General features: G+C 41.3%; 1 protein-coding gene across 1 annotated transcript in view; it reads left to right on the top strand.

The window, feature by feature from the left end:
• Positions 1 to 791: 791 nt before the first annotated feature.
• plekhg5b (pleckstrin homology domain containing, family G (with RhoGef domain) member 5b) overlaps positions 792 to 22306 on the top strand; it is a gene marked incomplete at both ends in the record, with an annotated part of 55024 nt that continues 33509 nt past the window's right edge. Inside the window, 2 exons of the mRNA XM_083895641.1 lie at positions 792 to 915; positions 8187 to 8263. Of these exons, the coding sequence (XP_083751767.1) occupies positions 792 to 915; positions 8187 to 8263 (201 nt within the window). The remainder of the gene's footprint in view (positions 916 to 8186; positions 8264 to 22306) is intronic.

The following is a 22306-nucleotide window of genomic DNA, read 5'->3' as shown; positions in this document are numbered from 1 at the left end:
CCCTATCGCCAAGAGAGCCTACACACAGCTTTAACATGAGCTGCTTGACTCACACACACACACAAAAGTTTTGTACAGTTTGAGAAACTTTGTGATGGATAAAGGCGAAGCTCAGGAACTAAAGCAACAGCAAAGTTTACTTCGGACATGGGTTTGCAGAACCTTTTAGCAATTGCACATCTGTAGTTTAGTCAGGATAGCTCTGGTAAATGTGTTAGAAGAGGGCAACATTTGGTGCTTGACAGCTCTCGGTGGGCTTTTGGTCGATGATTAACGGTGGACAGAACGTTCAGAATCAACAGGGAAACGCATCGAAAGGGACATGTTGACATTAGCCTTTTCCTTTTTTGGACAGATTTGTGGTCAATAGCATTTCTTGATGGCCACTGCCTGTTAAAACTTGGATGGCAGCAGTGACTCTTATTCCAGGTTTGGAGTCTGTAACGGGGGTCCTCTGGCGATGAAATGGATTGTACTTGAAGGAAAGATTTCTGCCCCACTCAACCAAAGTTAAAGTAGAATCAGACTTGGACAAGGTTCAAAGTCTTTCGTGGTTTTGCTGCATGAGGTCATTTTTCAAGTGGAGATTTTGAATAAACATATTGGCAGTTGGCAGAGTTTAATCTTGAGCTGGGCTGGCAAGGTTTACATTACAATGATGGTTGATGATGGAGGTGTTTGGAAAGTCAGTGACTGTTTGGGTGTGTTGGTTCAATGGACGGCATGTAATATCAGATCAGAACACGAGTCGAGCTTTATGGATTATTAATTGACTGGATAAAGAAGCCACAATGTTCATGTACTGGAAGAAGCGTGGAGCATATGAGCTGGAGGCAGTGCCGTCCTCTCTTACTCAAGCTGGAATAGAGCGCTACTCCTGGTCATCATCCTTGGACGTCATTCATGATCTGTGTGGTAAGCTGGTCAACAATTGTCACCTAACTAAGTGGATTTATGTTTGTGTCTGTGTGCGGTTTCTCACGCACTAATGTATTTTTTATTACTGCACTGCCACAGAAGGTTGACTGAAGGTTAATTTAAAAACCAAACAAAAATAGAAAAACTAAATGTTGTCTATATTTAAGTAAATCAAAAAACTGTTAAAATACACACTTTGGTTTATGACAACTTTTATGCAAAGTTGGCATTCATAATCTTTAGGGGTCGTAATCTCGGGGTACCTCACAATATCCAATGGTCCACAATACTATAATTCTGTGGTAATCAATATATTGCAAGACGGTGCTGTCGTGATACATCACAATATCTGTCAAACTGAAGAAGATAGAATGTGTGCGAAAAGTAAAAAGTGCAGGATTTCTCTATTTATTGACAACATAGAGAAGTGCATAAAGTCTATATTGAACATGGATTCTAAACGTAGCTTTTGCCGCCATTAACCCGCTGTAAACTCGCTCTTCTTCGGCCGGGAATATTCAGCCCAAGTTACCGTTTGAGCAGTGACACAATGAGGCCTAATATCTTTGCATCAGAACGATCTCTAAATGTGTCAGGCTAGTAGCAGCTAGCTATCTGCAAACAAGTTGGAGAGACCCACAAATGGAAATTTCCAAAAAGCTCATTAAATGTACAGTAAAATGTATTTATACAATATATTTGTTACAACTGTAATATAGAGTAATTAAAACTCCACCATAACACCATATTTTATTTTCACATGTTATAACTCAGACATGAAACATTAAGGACACCGTCTTCTCCTCAAGCCTAGAGCTGCATTCCCTTGTCAAACATGACGTGTGATCCCGCGATGAACATTCAACGTGGATCAGGCATTACTTCACGTTGTTATTTCTCGCTGTTGTGATCTGGTTCACTTGCATTTTGAGTTGAGGATTTCAGCCTCATCATGGAAAAGGCTCTTTGTTTCCATTGCTCTGTTCTTCCGTGGAAAGCACTCGGTGACCTGGCATGAAGACAGGCTCGCATGAGTGAGAAGAGAGGGAAAGAGCGGATGAGACCAGCTCCACAGATGAAATATTTACCACCGAAGAAGTGCATAGCTGGACTGAAATGCTTCCCTGTCTGCCCTCAGTGCTTTTTACTTTGACGTGGCACGGGGGCACTTGCTTTCCGCGGTGCTCGCCCGATTTATGCCATTACAGAAGGGGAGGCGATAACACAGTGATGTGGAGGAATGCTCTTCATCCTCTCTTCTCTTCCAGCTAATCTGGCTACTCTCTGGTCAGCTTAAAGACAATATCTTCTCATGGCAGATTTGTTTGGCACAATCCAGAAAGAGGAATGCCACGGAACGAATAGTGAGGCTTTTAGTCCTTACCTTTTTCACCATTTTTGTGATTAAGCTACAGGTTACAGAAACATTTTACAACTAAAAATAATACAAAGAAGTCGCTTTGATTTTTTTTTTTTTTAATTAAATACAGTATTTGCCCCTAGAACCCTTTTCTTTTGCCAGTCACAACACACCCTACATTCGCAGTCCTATTATAACTGACCAAACAATTTTTGTTCTCCTGTACAACTTTGAACCTGTAAGTATTAAGATTTGAGTGAATATATGCCTGTTTTATTTATTTAGATCAATTTGCAACCTTTGCTAATATAAACAAAATTAAAACCAAAATACCATTTGAGTAAAATGGAAACTTTAAGCTTGACATAAATAGTGATAATGTGGTATACAATAGGAAAAAAGGATATCGTGATAAGATTTTTCTTCCACGTCGCCCGTCCCTACTGTCATATGACATAAACTGTTTGTTTTTGAGCTCTAATTTGAGTCCCAGCATCATTAACTACATTCCTTCTGTACATTTCCTTCTCTTTGCCAGTCTAAATTATCCCCAGTGTATTGTACAAGTACACTGGCATTCCTTGGGTTGTACTCATCCATTTGTTCTAGCAACAACACAACATTTTACTCCGAGTTTAGCTTAAATAAAGCCCATAAAAAGAATAGCCAGAAACAAAAGGGCATATTATAATATACTAACTTAACCAATTATTGGAATTTCTGACATAAATGCCTTCAAAAATCCAAGTTATGCAGTAATCCCCTCATGACCTCTGTTAAATATGGTGACCAGGTATTGAGTTTTCAGCTATTCTTGTAGTCTAATCTCTGAACAGTCATGTAGATCTCTGATATGGCGAAAGAGACGAACGACGACTGTATTTTGTAAACCTAATTTTAATAAAATCCCATCAGATTTAATTTATGTAAATTGTAAATGGGTGACCACCTCTGGAACAGCTTACACTTGATGTTCTGTGGTTTTCAGTGTTCTACATGGAGGCTTTGGGTTCACTCAGATGTGGTGGAATGGGAACGATGGACGAGAGGGGGTAGTGGTATGTGAGTGTGTGTGTGTGTGTGTGTGTGTGTATGAGAGATGCACATGAATGTGATTTCACCACTGTGGGGGTAAAACAACTTTATAAGCAGGAGGGCTGTGTCCTGGCTGCTGCCACTAAAGCCGCAGCATTAAAAACACCTGCACATGTTTTGTGTTTTGTCTGCTCTCTAGCCCCCTCTAGTTATTCACCTGTAGATGAAAGCTGTTGAGAGGTTGGCTTTGTTATTCAGTGAGCTCAACTTCTGAAGTTTAAGCAAGTGTGTAAGACGGTAAACAACATTTCCAGAATAATATTAGCAAAAACACATGTTCACATTTTATTTATATATACACTTCCTCCATATCAACAATCATCCTTATTACACACCAGTGTGTTCACTACTGGTGTTTAATAAGGATGATTGTTGATATGGAGGATATGGAGGAGGATTGTGCCTTGCTCATGGCACCCCAGTCTCAGGACTTGTAGCGGCAACCCTAGTTCGGACGCAAAACCAAATCCTTTCCTCTTTGCCAGGGGTTGCCCGTCTTCAGCAGGCACATTAGGCTTTGACGTTTCAAAGCTATGGCCACATGTTTCCATCATGGCACAGTTCTGTTTGGTACAGTACAGTTGGGAACAGTAAAGCCCTCGTTCTGGCTTGCGTTTCGACCGAGAACAGTACCTTTACTCGGTAGGCAGGGTGTGGGCTGTGCCCGATGGCCGTTTCAGCAAGATACGTGGCACGACGTTGTGCCGGTGTGCTTACAACGAACGACGACATTGAACGCAACACAACAGTCAACAACGGAGGTTGGTGGCTGTTTGTCTCAACAAGACGTCAAGCGTTGTATGAGAACAGACGGCAGGCGTGGAATAAACACCGGTTTTAAGGGAGTGACGTCTCTGTCTTCTAATCAGCCGACTCTTGTACCCCAAGGGAACGGTACCGAACAATGGAACGGTTGGGGTCGGTTATTTTGGTACTGTTCCTTATGGAAACACAAAATAATACGTACCGTACTGAACCGTTCTACTCCTACGTGGAAACACGTCAGGCACGGGGCATGTTCGGGTACTACAAAAATTAGGATGTTAAGGCTGATGACTTGAAATACTTTGTTCATCTTGCATGTGCACATCTGCATCATTTCCAACTTGCCCCCATTGCTGTGGCTTATTTATGGGAGCATAGCGGGTCTTTGCCCCCGGGCAATGTCTCTCTGTGGCGAGCGAGCCAGCAGTAGATGGGATGCTCCAGTGTCTCTTTAGTGTGCGAGCTCATTGTCTGCTATCACGTGTGTTTGTGTATAGTGCGTGCTTGTGTTTGCTTTTGGCTTAATCAGCAGTGCTGAGTTGAGGAATTCCAGTTCATCAGAGAGAGAGAGAAAGCGGGAGAGTCAGCAAGATATGATCAAGTAAGAGAGAAGATGAGGGTTCAGCAGATGAGAGAATATATTTTACTGAAAAAGGGGCAATGCTTGAGAAGGGAAAGCAAAGCAGCTCAGAAAAGGCTTAAGTTAAGGGCAGACAGGGATGGAGTGTGTTTTAGGTTTTGTCTCAGTGTGTGAAAATGAAATTAACATAACCACAATTATTTTTCTTAATTAGAGATTAAATATGTTTTCCACTTAGTGAACGAGAATTGAGTTTTCAGTCTCCATTTAGTTACTTTTAGTTTTGCTTTGCATCCTGAGGAAAATAACTGACTCTTTAGCTGGTAAATGCTAAATTCTTCATGATGTTCACCACTTGGGTGTTAACTTTGTTTGAAGTTTGGTGCTGGGAAGTTACTCGTGTATTTGGTATTTTTTTTAGTTTAGTTTTTTTTACACTGAAAATGTGTTGATTACAGTGGCATGACTGAGCACATCAGTTGTTATGAGCTGGACAATTTCAACAATGAGCTGAAAGATGTGAAATTACTTTGAAGGAACATCAGCTGAGTGATAATTACAGTATTTGTGGGTTCACGAGGAGTTATCTCATTAACAAGATAATGACTTCATTTGCATCATGTAGTTGGGCAGCCCTTAAGTCAAATCAACAAGGGTTGGACTTGGTCTTGGTGTTTAGGGCACTTTATTGTGATGGGACCTCGGATGACACCGATGAGGCAGAGTGTAACATTTGTCTTTTTGAAAGGTTTTGCTGTGGTAAAGAAGGTTCTGTCTGTTTGGGAAAAGCTCCATAAAAGCTGGAGGCTCCCTCTGCAGCTTGCTGCTTGTAAACCCTAAGGGAGCCATTAGCCTGAGGCCTGCTGGCAGAGGCCACATCCAGAGCCGAGAGCGTGTCTCAGCCTGCTCCAAGCACAGCTAAGACACAGGAGAGACCCTTTTTTGTGTGACTCTGCCATGGTGGGATTGTAGAAATATATCCAAATGAGCTTTTTATCCTCATTATGACCATGGTTCTGAGGTTGGCAGTGCTGATTGGTCAAGCCACTGCTTTGGTCCAGACAGAAATATCTCAACAAACACATGGATCAACAGGAATTTTCATAGACATTCATGGTTGCCAAAGGATGAATCCCACTGACTCCCACTGATTTTCTGACTGTTCCTGTAGTGTTGCTTTAAGGTTATGTTATTGGCTTTCATTTGCCTGTTTTCAATTCCACTATAAGTTTTCATTTATTCTGGGAAATATCCCAACGTCCTCTGGACAGATGACACAAACGTTTGAGCAAACATTCACGGTTCCAAGATGAATCCACTCGACCTTGTTGATCTCTTAACTGTTCCTCCAGCATCCTGCAATGTATGGTTTCAGAGAAATGTCTAGACGATCATTTTCACTTGATTTTCTAGTAATTCAAGTCAATACTTCGAAATACTTAGAAAACTAATGACATCTACGCATCTGAGCGAGAGAGTGTGCTAACCACACTGTGCTTGGCATGGTTTCTACTTTTGTATACAAACCCAACCAAACCAGAAGCTGTTGAATTTGTGTGTGTGTTGTTTTTTAACCAGTGATGTGCATAACTACTCACTTTAAGTCAATCGTTTAACGTGACTATGCATGTGTATATTACAAAGATACAAAGTGGGTTGGGGGAAATACAGACATTATGATACTGTATATTGTAGCATAATCTTGGCAAAACAACCAGATTTGATGCAAATACAGTTGAATATCAATGCTATTCTTTATGTTTTTAATTGTATCATTTTGCATGCATGTCTGCTTATGATAAAAAAAAATGATATTTATATTTGACCCATAAAATATATATTTTTTGGGTCGTATGGTTTCCAATTTGGAATATTTCCAAAATTTCCAAACTAAATGTACTAAATGTAGGAACTACTACGACTACTACTACTAATAACAACCTTGCAACTAGACCTGGATCCTGCACCCCAGGGGTCGCCTGCAAGATGAGGACGAAGAGAGAGAGGAAGGAAAGGCATAAACCAGGGGAGAGATAGAACAATAATGTCATATTCATGCCCTGATTATAAGGGGGTGAGTGTGATTGCACCACAGAAGTTCCACCTGCAGTCTAGGCCCCATAGCAGCATAGCTACACTCTTAGAAATAAGGGTTCCAAAAGTGTCCTTCTACAAGGGCTGAGGTTCTACCTGGAACCATTTGCTTCTGAAAAACCCATTCCCGAAGAAAGGTTCCAGTAAGAACCATTTTGATCCAGAGAACCCTCTAAAACCCCTTTTCTGAATAAAGGGTTTTAAAAGGATTCTTGGTGGAACCCTCCAAAACCTTTATAAAAAGGTTCTACCTGGAGCCAAAAAGGGTTCTCCTATGAGGACAAGCCGAAGAACCATATATGGTTCTACTTAGCACTTTTATTTCTAAGAGTGTACAAGTTTAATCAAAAAGGAAGGTTTTTACGACCCTCTCTGTATTCAAAGTCAGATTTAAAACCTTAGTCCACCTCAGTTGACCTCAGTTTTGAAACTTTTAAAACTAAAGTTCAGCCTCAAAGTGACCTCACTTTCCTGCAGCAGCCAGCCTCCATTACTGGTGATTTAATAATAATATTTCAATAATTGCTTGGCCAAATAGGGAGCGGTGACATTACACCGTACAGGTTATCTGAGCTTTCTGGGAGGGTTTACGACAAAGTCCCATCGTGCCTGGAAACCGGAGACGTTTTGCAACAAGCTCCCCACCCCCAGCCCCCCAACTCCAGCCCACCTCTGGCTCGTTCTGCCCTCCCTCTCCTACTCTTACTTTCTGTCCTTCTTACACACGTGTTCGCTGTTTTTCCCCATTAGACAGACGGATAAATATTGGTGTGCTCTGGCTTTATGTTATGATATCTTTTATCATGTGTGTACATGTGTAAGATGTAAATGTAAACACTGCCTTTTATCATTCCCCGCAAAGTAGCATCGGCCGACGACTCAAGTAGATTTCGGACTTTTATTTGACAACAGTGATTTGTTATTGTGGAGTGTACAGTGAGCTAGCTCACTGCGAGAGCACTTTCCTTAAAAACACAGAATGGGGGGGGGGGGCTTCCTCTCTTTTGCTCAATTTTCTTCCTGTCTCTTTGGTCATTACTCACTTCTCTCTGATCTCCCCCCAACAACACACTCCACCCTCTTCCCTCTGTTTACCTTTCCAACGAGAAATCTCTTTAAGCAACTTTTTGTTTTTTCACTGTATGACATGGCCGCCCGGTCTCTATTACTCGTATGAGAGTGTTTTTTGTCCTCCCTTTCATTGGCTCATCCTTATGTAAACACATGCAGTGACTGTAGTCTTGGTGCCTACATTAGGTTTTTACTGCTTTACCTAGAGAGGTGTGTTAATGGATGTGCATCTGGCTGAATGGCTGGTTTGATGTGTCGGTGATAAAGAGAGATGTCAAATTGACCTGTATCTTCTGTTTTCAGATGACAAACATGTCCAGGAGGAGGACTGGGTGGTGTGCCAGCATCCTGAGTGTCCCGAGCGCCGGAGGGCCTCCAAGGTAAAAACCACTAATACCCGGAGAAACTTATGTGCAGGGACTGATTTCACTTTCCGGTGAATGTCTTTTTTTAGATGTAGTTTCACATTTAACAGCTGGGTATGAGATTGTTATCAGTTTTCTCAACTTACTTTCAATAAGAACTTAAATCATTCTATATTTTTTTTGTGGTTAACAGTGGTGACCATTGCCTCATGGGTCCATTTCCAGTAGATTAGGAGGATTAAAGATTTAGTAGGTTAGCATAGACAATGACATAATACCCTACTGCATTGCAGTACACAAAGAGTAATAGTATAATGGTTATTAGTGCTGGGCTGTTAATGCCGTTAATGTTAACGCATGACACGAATCCCAATTGTTAAAATGAGTCTTCTGTTTTTCGTGCTGCGGCACAGTTTACCAGTTAGCTCCGTTAGCTGCGTTAGCTCGTTTAGAGTAGTTGGCGCGCCTACTATCGAACTGGAGTGGTCTGTTTATTAAACCAAAAGAGCAGCGCTACAAATAACCAGTGTACCTGTGTACTGCGTATGTGTGCCTCTGTTTTTAAAGTTAAGCATTATTCTAGAGGTTCATTTTAACAATCGGGAGTCTCGTAAACATGACGTCATGCATGTCTTTTTACGTCGTCATGGAAACGTGCCATGTGTTAATGCCGGTTGTCGCCACTAATGGCCCAGCACTAATATACAACGTATCTTTCAGCATTTTAATATTCACCTCAATACTGATCAGCACAAGCTCCCCCTGTGGTCATGGGGTGTAACATCTTTTTCCAGTACTTTCCCTGCCGCTGATGCCATTGGAAGAATTGTCTTATTTTTACAATAAAAAAAAATTGCGATCTCGATTCACAACTACACGTGATCTCATTTCTAAATGACAACGATTCTTTCGCATTTTAGTTCACAAGCTGCATCGCGATGAAATGATCCTATTTTCCTCGGAGTTTGAGAGTTTGTAGTTGAATGGCAATTTATTGTTTCTAATCTTTTGTTAATGAGTGCAATGAAAATATCTATTTGTGAAAAAATCATGCCAGGGAATCGTGATTTCAATTCTAAGTAAAAAAAAAATGTATGTGATTCACATTTTTTCCAGAATCGTGCAGCCCTAGTTGCTATTGATTGTGAGGTTTTTTTTGTTTACTTGTTTACAATATAGCACTGCTTATGTTGCCCTTGGAAAGGCACTGCCCTTGAAACTTAAGTCTGCAAACTAAAGTATCCTGTTTGCAGTAAAATCCACACATTAACCTACACAAACGACTGTAACATGATTGCCTGTAATGATTCGTACCATAAACTATTTATTGGTATGTTTGCAGTAAACTCACCTACCCGCCGCTTGTTAAGTGTAGGTCATTGTGACGTCTTCATGTCCCACTTCCTACTGACAGTCAGAGTTGGTTTCTTTTAACCATGATGACCATGATGACGAAGCTTCCCTAGCATTACCAAAGCAGTCATTTTTAACCACCGTGAGGTTTCTCTAACTTTAATAAGTACTTATTTCAAACCAGACTGTGCTGTTTGCATCGAACTCTACTCGGGTTGTTTTTGTTCTTAATCCTAACTAAACTTTGAGCCTTTTTGATTTTGTGATAGCAATATTGCTATAACACACCAGTTCTTCTCAATATAAAATTCTTAGGAACTAAAGTTAAAGTGGCTTTAAAATGAAGATGCAGTCACCCCTTTAATATGTCCCTGAAACTCCCAATCATCCCCTTAAAGCTTTTGACCCACAGGTCGTTGCAACTCTCTTGTGTTGCATTATTTAACAGTGAAGGTGAATAGTGGTAACTCTACTTTTCTTCTTTTGGGTGTTAAAAGGGGACCTTGATTGTCTGGACATCAGAGTGTGAAATTAAGTATTACTTTAAGGCCACTTGTTTCTAAAAAAACAAACAAAAAAAGGCTATTAGAAGCAGAAGACCCAGGGGAAATGACATTGTGTCTGGTCTGTCGGTTGGCGTCTACATTGTTTTGGTTTGTAGGCTCAGTCCTGCCTGTAGAGCTGGGCAGTAGACAGATTGTCCCCTGCTGTCTTCTTAGTGGAAATAATATAAAGAAGACAGAGACCGGATAGTGAATTCAGACGGCACGCAAGGAGAGAGAGAGAGACAGGGAGCTGTTATATATAGTTTTTTCTCCATGGCAACAGAGAATAATAAAGTGAAGGAAGGAAACAAAGCCAAAGAGCTTAACCTGAACTATCCTTTCTGCCTTTTTCTCTGGTCTGCACTTTATTGAGTCTCCCATTCCCAGTTTTCCTGATATATAAAAAACGCTCTGGATTATATGGCCTATCTTGCATGACAAAGAGCCCCATGTTTTAATTTTAGTTTTAACCAGAAAAAGTATTGTGTCATGTTCAGAAGTATTCGTATATTAAAATACACTGTGGCACAAGTGGTAGTTGGTGTGGGACAAAGCGGATCTAAAGCCACCTGTCTCCTTGGTCAGGGTCAGCGTAGATAATGTTATGTAAGGGGATTAGGGGAATATGTGTATCCCAGTGTGGATTGGGATAGACGGACAGACTGGCAGCACAGACATCACTCACTAGATGTTTGAGACTTCTTGTCTTTTATTGGTAAACATTATTTTAGCAACTATTATCACGCTAACAAGATTGTCCTGAGTAAACCTTAGGCAGAATTTAAAGCTCCATAAAGTGAAGCTAAAACATCTTCATTGCCACCTGGTGGCTGGCTTTGGTATAGGTTAGGGGTTGGAATCGCCAGAGACACTAATAGTGATATTTAATACCATCCGTCTTCTACCGCTTTATCCTACACATGAGGGTAAATTCAGAGTGTTCAATTTGCCTAATCCCCAAATCTGCATGCTTTTGGACTGTTGGAGGAACCAGGAGAAGATATTTAAGCTACAATATGATATTATCGCGATATTGCTAAGTACTGAGTATTTGCGATATGCTAGCACAACAGCTCTAGTAAGAGTGAGCACTTGGCACCATCTAGTGGACTGAAACGTCAATTTACTTTTTTGTGTGGTTATCCACAAAACGTTTTTGATTTGTAACAGATAAACAATGATTTGCAAAAATAGATATATCACATCACCACGCAAATATCAATTACATTTTTCACCCCATTCCTAGTATAGGTTGTACACTCCCCTTCTACCTTGTTAGCTAATAGGTCATGGAATAAACCAAATCTGCTTTTATTTCATGCAATTAAAACTATTTCATGACTTAAAGCTCAGACTTACTTGCAGTCGTTCGGGCGTGGGCGCCATGTACTGAACACCATGGCTCCACTCCACAGTCACTATTGCACAGACTGTGGCTCCAAATCACATGACTAGTGCAATATTATTGCAGCACCCATATTTCAGTGTGTGAGCTGAAGTCTCAATTAAGATTTTGCTTGGTCTGCAGTTGCACTTATACTCTGAGGGAAATGCTGGTTCGCTGGCTGTCTGTGCCACTTGGTGAAAACACTTCAACTCAATTTCAATTTTGTTTGTATAGCGCCAACTCACAACATACATTATCTCTGTACATAGTAGTAAATTATAGAGAGAATAGAAAACCCAACAGTTTCACACAATGAGCAAGTACAGGCCATCAGACAGAACCAGACTCAAAAATGCGTGGCCATCTGCCTCGACAGGTTGGGGTGAAAGGAAAAATGGGGGAGAGAAAGTGAAAGGGGGATGTCTGGTAGAGAGAGAAGAAAGAGACCAGGAGAATATATACAACAGCTCAATTTGTCTTCTTTGGTTCTTAGATTTTTAGAGTGTCTTGCTGAAAACATGTGCATCCTGTCATCATGAAAAATCGAACCATTGTCTTGAATTATGCCTTAATAATTGACCCCCCTCCCCCACTCGCCCGTATGCTTATTATTAAAGCTTTTTACATATTTTCAAGCATTAAATTCAGATGTCGACAGCTCATCTCAAGGACAATAGAGGTTTGTAATTAATTATTTTCACTTTGTAGTGATTTGTTCTTCTTTGAAATTAATTTGACATGCTGTACAACAAACATATGCAATGCCTTTGCTGTGCTTTTTTTTTTTTCTTGACCTGCCAATGATCCTTTTGCATCACGGAATATCCTCATATGTCCCAATTCTTTAAATATGTGGTAATTTTAGCACTTTATGGTTGTGAAGTAAGAATGGAAGACGTTGACTCATGCTCGTTTTGGCCCTCCTAGGCTTAAAAACAAATCTAATTTATTGTGCACTCACTGTAATCATTGTTGAGTTCTCACCCGGCTCAGTCGGCTGTTGCTCAGTCGATTTGAACTGGGTTGCCTGTGACAAGCTTCAAACAGCAGGGGGCAATGTCAGTGGCAGTCCTAACCTACTGTACACGGCTCACTCTGCTGCTCACTCACTCTCAGTGAAGCAATGCATTTCTAAGGGGAATAAGAATATAAATATAGCCCTTTACTTCCACCCACTCCCACTGACCAGATTAAGGCGCATCAAAGAAGGAATTTTTATATAGAAAAAGAAAAAAACATTAAACTTTTATTTCATTTTTAAAAGGCTTTCCCCCCCAAATAATCCCTTTGATATCCCTGCGGCTTGGCAACAGGACACAGAGCAGACATGAGCACAGGCACACAGAGAATCTTAGACCCGGTCCTGCAAACCATTATATTCCTTCCCAGGCCGGTCCGCCTTAGCTCTCCTTCTGCCAAGTAAAGCATCAGCTCCCGACACGGGCTGCTACTCCTCAATCCGCAGCATGACTGGCCTTGAACTGAATGTATTCACCTGCACATAAATTCACTGAAATCACACCAAAGTTGTCGCCCGTCTGTACTTGAGCTGCTCTGACTCTTTGCTGTCACCAAATCACAGACAGCGGCACCCTTTGTTTTATTGATGCCGTCAGTTGACCCCAACACTTGGGCATCCAAGATGGCTTTCCAGTGTATTTTGTATACTTTGCTGTGGTTTTTCCCGAAGTCAGTGGGCTTTAGTAAATAAGCCTGTATGTGTGCAACTGCTCGGCTGAGTTGCCAGGGATTCATTTCAGATTTTGCTGGTTAGCGCGCAATGCTAGTCTGAGCTTGCCCCCCCCTGGATCTTGACTTCCTCATACAACAGCTTATTATTCTGATAACTAACCCCCTCCTCCCGCCGCCACACCCAGCCTCCCTTTGCATATATCTTTGTCTCTGTGACGCTCTCCCCTCCCTCTCTCAGCTTTGACAAGACAGGACCAGACAAGACTACTTGTAAGGTGTGGGTCGCCCCGGCAACGGGCCTCTCCCAGCCCCAAACAGCTGGAGGCACAGGGCTCACGTGAAGAGAGTTGGGGTTTAACAGAAATAGACAGGATGAAAGTTCGAGTGCAGTGGTTCTCAATCATTTTATACCAAGTACCACCTGAGAAAGTACCACCGTAATCGCCAACGTCACAATAAAGGACTAAGATAGAGAGAGAGAAAGTGAGCGATAAGGGGACTTATTATTTATTTTTGTAATTTAATTTAATTGTTTTATTATCTACGCAAAATTCCTTGGATCCACTCCAATCACATTCCCTGGTATATACAGTAGAACAGCTTTTTTTTTATTTTCCTCCAAGTACCACCAGAGGAAGCTTACGTACCACACTTTGAGAACCATGGTTCTCAAGAAATGGTTTTGACTTTCGACTAAGCATATCCCTCCACTAGCTTGTGGAAAGAAAAATGAAACGTGACCAAACGTGATGGAAACTTACTCGGCCAATAAATCACGGCAGACGTGATGACGTGAGGTAGACGTGAGGTGCGTGACTTATTGTCACTCTCTGCCATCAAAAAAAGACGAAACCGGCTTCCGTGTATGATGCAGTCACTCTCTACTTGATCCTTCAATTATGTTTTGGTTTGGCTTTTTAATCTCTCATTGTCCCCCCCCCCCTTTTTTTTCCTTTTCAGTTACATCGTATGACTAATCCCTTGCTAATGTTATGTATTAGGGAAATTATTATATTAGTCAGACAAAAGCAGATGCTCGTGTGATACAGATTCGCCTTATTACGAGCATTTGAATCATCCAATTTTTGGCTGCACTCACTTTCTGTAGTAGTCATGTGTGATTTTTTTTTTTTCGTCTACTCCCTCAACCTTGCTTAAGTAAACACTTGTTGGCCTGGATACCTATTTTTCTTCTGTATGTGTCTAAAGTCTGAAGAGTAGAAGGTGCTTTTAGGTGCCATTTCCTGACCGGAGAATGGAGTTAAGTCCTGGATGTTATGCAGTTACACTAACACGCTGATTGTCGTTCATCCCTCAGCTCGCAGGCAGTCACTTCTCCTGCAAGGTGGGTGCAGTTACTCACTCTTGCGTGCATGGACTGAAGATGTATTTAAAACAGCTGTGTGCTTCCTCTCTGCTTATCCTCCTCCCCCTCCTCAATTTACTTTTATTTATATAGAGCCAAATCACAACATACAGGGAGATGAAGGCACTTTACAGAGTAAGGTCACGACCTTAAAATATTATAGTGAGAAGCCAGGCAGTTTGTAGAATGAGCAGAGCACTTTGCTATGGTAGAGAGAGAGAGAGAAAAGTTCCCTTTTGATAGAAGACTTCATGTTAAAAAGTCACATAACCTCAGTCTATAGACAGTTCTTCCTGAATTGTCCCTCTTTCCTTGTTTTCTCTTGTTGGAACACGTGAAGGCGTAGCACTTGATTTATTGCAGAACAGGATAATATATAATGTATATCAGTTTTGCTTGATTTGCCACCCACATAGAGGATATTTCACACAGCCATAGCTCTTAAGTGACTCGACTAACTGCAGACTACAGTCCTCAAATTGGATGACTGGGGGAAAAAAATGTACAAGGATGTGACCTCAGCTATAACTGGGAACTTCTTGGAAAGTTTACTTTATGAAGTAATGCAAGCCCACTAATGGAAATGGTGGGCTGCAGAGCTCAGATGACTGCAGAGTCGTTTTGGACAAGAGGGGAGCGGAGGAAACGTTACCTAATCGCTTTTCAGCATGAAGTCGGCCGTCGAGAAGCTCTGGTGTTAATTTGTTATTAAAGGAAGGGTGAGATTGTATACTGTTTTGCAGCATATAATTCCCCGCTTCACATTCACAGACGAACGCGTATGCGAAGTGTTTGCTGAAACGTGAGCTGTGTATTTAAGACCGAACCAACTGCACGTGCGTGGACACAGTCGGTCGCCCAGTATAAACATATGTGCCGGCTATTGGAGAGAGATATCTTCCTTAAACACTGCACGTATTTTGTAAATATGAGGATTTTGAACTTTATGGGGCAATTATTGAAACATTTAGAAACACACCAGAGGTTCAATCGTTGTGTTGTGAGGGATCACACCATGAATCAGGCTTAAGAACAGGAAACATCCAGTCAAGATGGAATTCATTTACATAATCATTAAAACCTGTCACTGTCTCTGTGGACCTCGGGGAAGGTAGTGTGTGTGTGAAAGTTAAGAGTTTTTCATGTGGTGGAAAAATACTGGGCATTTTCTTGCATTCATCATGTTAATTGTGTGTTTACCTCATATTTTTGAGGTAGCAGCCAGTTTGTTATGATGAACTGTGTGAGTTAAGAGTTATTAATATCTTATTGATATCTTGTAAACAATTTAACGATTACTATTCCTGGGAAACACACCGGATTCATCGTCAGTCTTGCTTTTAACTGAGTCAGCTGATGATAAGTGTATGTTTCATGACCCAGCATAGTGTCATTCTTTTCCTGTAAGAGATGGAAAATCTTCACTGACAAGATATTCACATGTTTACGTTTTTTCCTCCATTGTGTGGCGGCCATCATGGTGTGTGGATCAGGCCTGTACTTTTCCAGTCCTGTGAGGACTGTTAGTCATTTTGAGTCAGCACAAACTCACCTAGACCCACCATTTTAATAAAGTGAACAGAAAAGACAAACTAGGGCAAACTTCAAGATTTGATCTTATTTCACATTTGGGATGTAAATTTGATCTTCAAACTGTGATTAACTGTTCAAAATCGCAGCTAAATTGTATATAATTTAAAGTATTACCCCCTAAGAACCCACAAAAGGTGTGTATAAGTATTTCTAACATACATAAACAAACATAGTAACTGTGCTTAAGAGTGAACTGTACAAACCAAGTCACTTTGGAAAAGGCAGCTGCAGCAGCGACAGCATCTTGGAGATGCGTTTTCTTAGTTTTTAGGCACAGATTTCTTCTGAAACTAAATGCTAATCTGGACACAGATATTTGTATTTGGAAAAAGTTTAAATCAGTCATGTTTGTGGTCATCATATGAGATAAGTTCTGTCGGTATGTCATTTGCTGTGGGTTAATCATCATGAGTGACTTTCCCATTACATTATTCATATTATTCATTGTTGATATTTGAAAACATTTGGCATTTTTTAAGGATTAAGGATATAAACCAACTTTTTTTGGCCATCACATTGTCATTTCCAGATGTGGACACAGGAGCTGCTGTTGAGAAACAAATGATATTGTCTAGCCATAGGTTATGTAGCCAACTATATAAGAAAATCAGTGATAGCAAACTGATCACAATGTTGGAATGTGGAAAAGGCTGATGTCTGTCCATCAGGGTTGGTGGGAAAAAGTCAGCCAGGCATCCAGCAATAACAAACAAGCCGGAGACAGACTTACGACTGTCCATCTATAGAATGTCTTGTCAAGGAAACACTAGCAAACACTAGTGACGCCATTTTAACCCCCCAGGAGCATATTTGTCAGGAAACAGTATCGCAGCAGATGGGAGGAATAACAGGAAGAGGCTACCTGACTGATGCCCCAGTCAAAGTGGCCTTGCATGGGTTGACCAGTGTAGCCAGGGTTCAAAGACTTAAGAGAAGGCCCCCAGTGAGAAGATGGGCTGAGAAAACAAGCCCCTACCGTCCTTTAAAATCCATTTCAGAGAGTGTTCTCATGGCAAATCTCACTAAATGTTGGTTTGCACTGAGTGCTTTGAGAATCACAGACTGTAGTGCTTAGTTAGACAGGTGATATTAAGCTTTGAAAATTCTCCAATTCAGACTATGCTTTATGACCGAGGGAGAGTGTATTGTTTGCTTTATCACTCCTAAGTAAAGACAGCCACAAAACTGTAACTTTGAGCAGCATCATGGGTGAAATATTTAGTCCTTTCTCTCTTTCTACATCTTTTTCCTCAACCCAACTTGCTCATCTTTATCTTCATAGTCACGTTGCCCTTTGTTTTTCCCCTTTATTAAACCATTACAATGAAGACTTAAAAGAAGTTAGCACCTTTGGTTTTTTCTCTTCCACTTCGGTTAGGGCGGTAGGGGTTTAATGCCAAGGTCAGGAATCAAGAGATTGCACTCATGTTCATGAGGAATCCACTTGTACCGAGATATGCACAACTCCGAATGACTGAGTGTTTGATTTGAGTATGAAAGGAACCTGTGGCTTGTACACAGAAGTGGCTCTCCACTGACACAAAGGCCATGTGAACCGGCCCCGAGACCCGTCCACTACTTAACCAGGTTCATTCATCTTCCCCCTTCCCTTGTTCCCAACATGTGGCCCCCAGCCTCAGGAGTCTCAACTGTTTTTGTGAACTGGTTAATTGAGTGGGATTTAAACGCAGTTCATCTTGGATTAACCTGAATGACAAAAGAACAGAGAGCTGACTGTTTGTGGTCAGCACAGCAGACTATAATGAATCATACATGCTCTTACACTACACACACACACACACACACACACACACACACACACACACACACACACACACACACACACACACACACACACACTCACCCTAGTGAACTTTCCTTCACATGACATCACTATCGACTGACCGACTACTATATCAATTATTGATTTATCTCTGATTTCAGAATAGCTGGCTTCAAGTGATACAGGAGCAGGACTTGAGAAATGTCAAATGTCAAATCCGTAAAGTATGATCAGAGGTTTCTTCGTTGACTTTTCACCAACTGGACTGGAAATTGTGCTACAGGGAGCATGTGCAGTCACTGCGTAGGGTCCATCCAAGATTTGGTCATTATTCTTTTTTGTATTGATTTCAGAATCCACACCAGTTAACCAGGAGGTTAACACTAAAGGTCACATTATACTTCTCCGACTGCGTAATGCATTATCCGTCTGCGTCACCACGGAGACGCCTCGAGCCTTTAAACTTCTGCGTCGTGGTGACGGATACGCGCTGCAATTTCCCGCCCGATCAGTAGGGGTCGCTGCGCAAGGTTGTTCTGCTTCAGGCTACAGTGAGCAATGGCGTCCGAGAAAGAAAGAGAGAGAAAGATTGTTGTTGTTGAAACGGTGGCCGTTTCTCACTTTTTTGTGTGACGGAACGCAGTTTTAAGATAATTTGAGGCAAGAAATTGGCCATTTAGAGTCTAAACATGTGCCGTGTGTGTTAAGATATGACGTATTTATAGTTTGGCAGCGGCGTTATCGGCGGGGATCAGCTCCGCTTCTGTGGACGCTCGGTGCTCACTGTGAGCCGGCACAAAGCAGCTTCGCTCAGCCTGTCCTGAGGACCAATCGCAACTCTTGCCGTCTCCGTTGTCCCTTGACGGAGTGACGGACACTTAAAAAATATTTTGTGCAGTCGGAGACGACGCAGAGGCTCTTCGACAGCCTCTGCGTCGACGCAGAGGACTCTGCGTAACCTATGCAGAGCACTTTACGCAGAAGTATATATTGGGCTTCAATGTCTTGGTGTCTGCTTTATTTGAATAGATTTGAGACCCAGCTGAACTCCCTCATCTTTTTTTTACCCTTGTCACTGCATGGTCAGATGCCGCGAAGAACTGAGTCAAGCTGGACAGTTTACATGAGATGAAGAAAATCCAACAATTGCCAAATTACTGAATTTGATTTAGAGCGGGATCAATGTTTGTCACATGGAAAACTTTGGTAATTCCCACTAGAGAGCAGATCACTTTCAGTGGGAGTTTACGTGAGTCAGCCAGGATGTGTGTGTGAGTTTGTGGGGGTGAATGAGAAGATAGGCGGGGTTGATATATATTTTTTTTTTCTCTGTGCGTGTGCCTTTCTTGTAGTAAACAGAGTGAGCCGCTCTCAGCCGCTGTCTCGTGCGTTCCATCTCGTCGTCTGTCAGATTAACTCTGTCCTGTATTTTCAACTTGAGGCTTTGGGACTGTTTTTAGAAACTTGAAACACACCAGTACACACACAGACCAGGACTTGAACTCTAACCACCTGCTGTCTACTGGACCTTGGAACTATTGATTGGTTCTGCTACCGAAATTCACAGCGGTTGCCTTTCTTTGGAAGTTCTTTGGAGTTTCTATGGTAGGTAAATAACGCGCAGATCAAACTGACATGGAGGCACTTTGATGTATGAATACGGGATGTGCTGCGAGTGTGTTGCATGTATGGATACTTTTTATTAATCCTCTCTAAAAGCAATGGATGACACGCAACAATGAATAATAATAATGTAGTGTCTTGTCATTATGTTTCGTTTCAGTCCAAAACGCAAAAGATATTGAATGAAGTTACATTATAGAATAAAATGATGAAACTGTCACATATTTGGCAAATGTTCTTGACAAATGATTAAGAATCTAAATTAAGAAATACAGATTACAGGTTATTTCTGATATCATTACAGCTTAAAACAACACATTCAGAGCTTACGGACACATCGTCATTGATTAGCTTTGTTTTTTCTGAGAGAGATTTCTTTTTACCTCCACCATCGACTCTTTAAGTCTGATTTTCCTCCAGTGTCTGCATATTTCACATCTGCTTCTCATATTAACAGAGCACTGTGCCCCTGGCACCTACCAGGACTCGTTCCCTTCTCTATAACTTACACATATTTGTAAGTGCTTCACAGGTATTCAATTCATTTGTCACATTTTGAGCTACGTAATTCAGCATTCGCTGGAAGTCCAGTTTTAACTTTGAGTACCCAGTGATTTTTTTTTTTTCCTCTCACTTCCTCCTTTTTTGGTGTTGTTCACTGCCTTCCTGTCTATCTCTCCTTCTCCTGCCCCGGAGCTATGGTTAGGAAGGCTGGTTGCGTCATAGTCCAGCCAATGTTGCCTGAGACAGCAGTCGGTACACTTGACAGAGCAGAGTAGGAGAGACCAGCTGCTGGTGAGTGTTGCTTTCCCCCTCGTGAAGTCGCGCTTATCACCCTGCCTGGATGTGTTTAGTTCTTCATGTCTTAAGAGGATTGAGTGGTGTTTTTTTCTCCTTAAGAAGCAACTTGAGTTTGTTGTTCTGTGACAGTGGCATGTGTTGTATGCCATATAAATATTAGACTGTGCTGCAGGGGTTGAGGTCAGTCACCTGCAGTAGCGACCGAAACTTTTTTTTGTAAATAAAGACAAATTTCATATTAAAATGAAATCAATTGCCGTTTGGTTTAGGGATTGATTCAGTACTTTTCCAATGGTAAATTTAGTTGATGAAAAATGAGGAGGTGATATTTTCTTGGGCAAACTTTGCTGCATGTTGAAACCTTTCACTGGTATGCATAGTCTATTTCACAAAAAAAAAGGAGTATTTCCTGTGAGCTTGGTTGTTCCGGAGTCTGTTACTTTGTGGCAAATACTCAATACCTGTAGTTTCTGTGTGTGCTGTCAGGTCGACCTTTGGGCAGTGTCTGATTTCACCTTTACGTTGTTTGTATGGGGCTGTGTTGGATGGGATAGCGGCGGAGGGAAAGGGATAACAGAGCTGCCCCCTCAGGACATACATTCACAGTTATATTAACACACAGATAAATGGTACATTTATCATAAGCAGAGGAAATGAAAATGTTGCTGTGTACATGTGTGGAATACAGACTGGGTTGCATCAAGGGAGGGGGGGGGGGTTGTGTGGGCCAGAACCTCAGTGTGAAATGAAATGTTCAGTTTTCTTGTTTGAAAGTGGAAGGGCTCAGTAATGATTTAAAAAAAGTGAGGCAGAACTACAACGGGGGAGACTGAAAATTGACTGACCGGAGAAGATGCATGATGGAATTTTAATCAACTAAAAATAACACATCATGACAGAGAGCGATCATTAATATCTCTTTCAGCCTGGGAGGTCCAATGGGGCTAGGGGACCTGTCACCTTTCCCTGTAATCCATCCACACAACTAGTGTTTTCTAGTAAATGCAAAACATGGCTTATTCTCATAAATGTCCTTCATGTGAAATCTGGGAAAAACCACTCCTCTTCTCCTGTGTGTCAAGTGTGCGGAGGAGGGTGACTTTATGAAATGCAGTGACAATTTCACAGCCTAACGTCTGTTTAGTATACAAATACTATCCAACAAGTAAATGAGTCACGCAAACTGACACCGATAGTGGGTGTTATATCGTGTATATTTCTTCTCGATGGAGTGTAAACGACGACATCTTCATAGCCTGTATTTTTATTGGAGTATTTCTTGTTTATCGCAACTGGGATTTTTGGCCACACTTTCCGTCAGTAGTAGAAACATTTGGTTGATCGTGCAAGACTTATTTGAAAATGAAAGTAAATAGTGTTATTACTGAGCATCCCTCATAATTTATACAGACTAATTCCAGTAGCACACTTGGTGGGGGCTGCACACAGTTCTGGATTCTCCTGAACTCATTTTTAGGTGTACATCCCCCCACATGACAATGAGTTCAGGAGAATCCAAGCTGTTTTTATCGCGGGCAAAACTGAAAACACCACCCTTGCATTTCCGTGCCTACCACCAATACACTACTTTGTGGAAACATTGTCGTCGTCCCACCTCTTTCTTGTGTTTGCATTCACTGTCGATGTTGTCGTCCTCCACTTGTGTTTGGAGATTGTTTGCTCTATTTGCTTTATACTAACTTTTATTTTATTTCCTTAGTCCCCTGGCATGATTCATTCTGTTTCGGTGATTGTATACATTGTAATACGTATAAAGCTTTATTTATTTGAATACGGACGTTACAACACCACATACAGGCCTGGAATACGTGCTACAGCGTTTAGATTAATTTTGAGGTGGATGTTTACAGAAAACAACAAAAAAAGAAAAATATTGTATAGGGAAAGTTCTGCT

Source organism: Microchirus variegatus, assembly GCF_963457635.1.
Source record: "Microchirus variegatus genome assembly, chromosome: 9".
In the NCBI taxonomy this organism is placed as follows: Eukaryota; Metazoa; Chordata; class Actinopteri; order Pleuronectiformes; family Soleidae; genus Microchirus; species Microchirus variegatus.
This window is presented reverse-complemented; position numbering and strand designations above follow the sequence as displayed.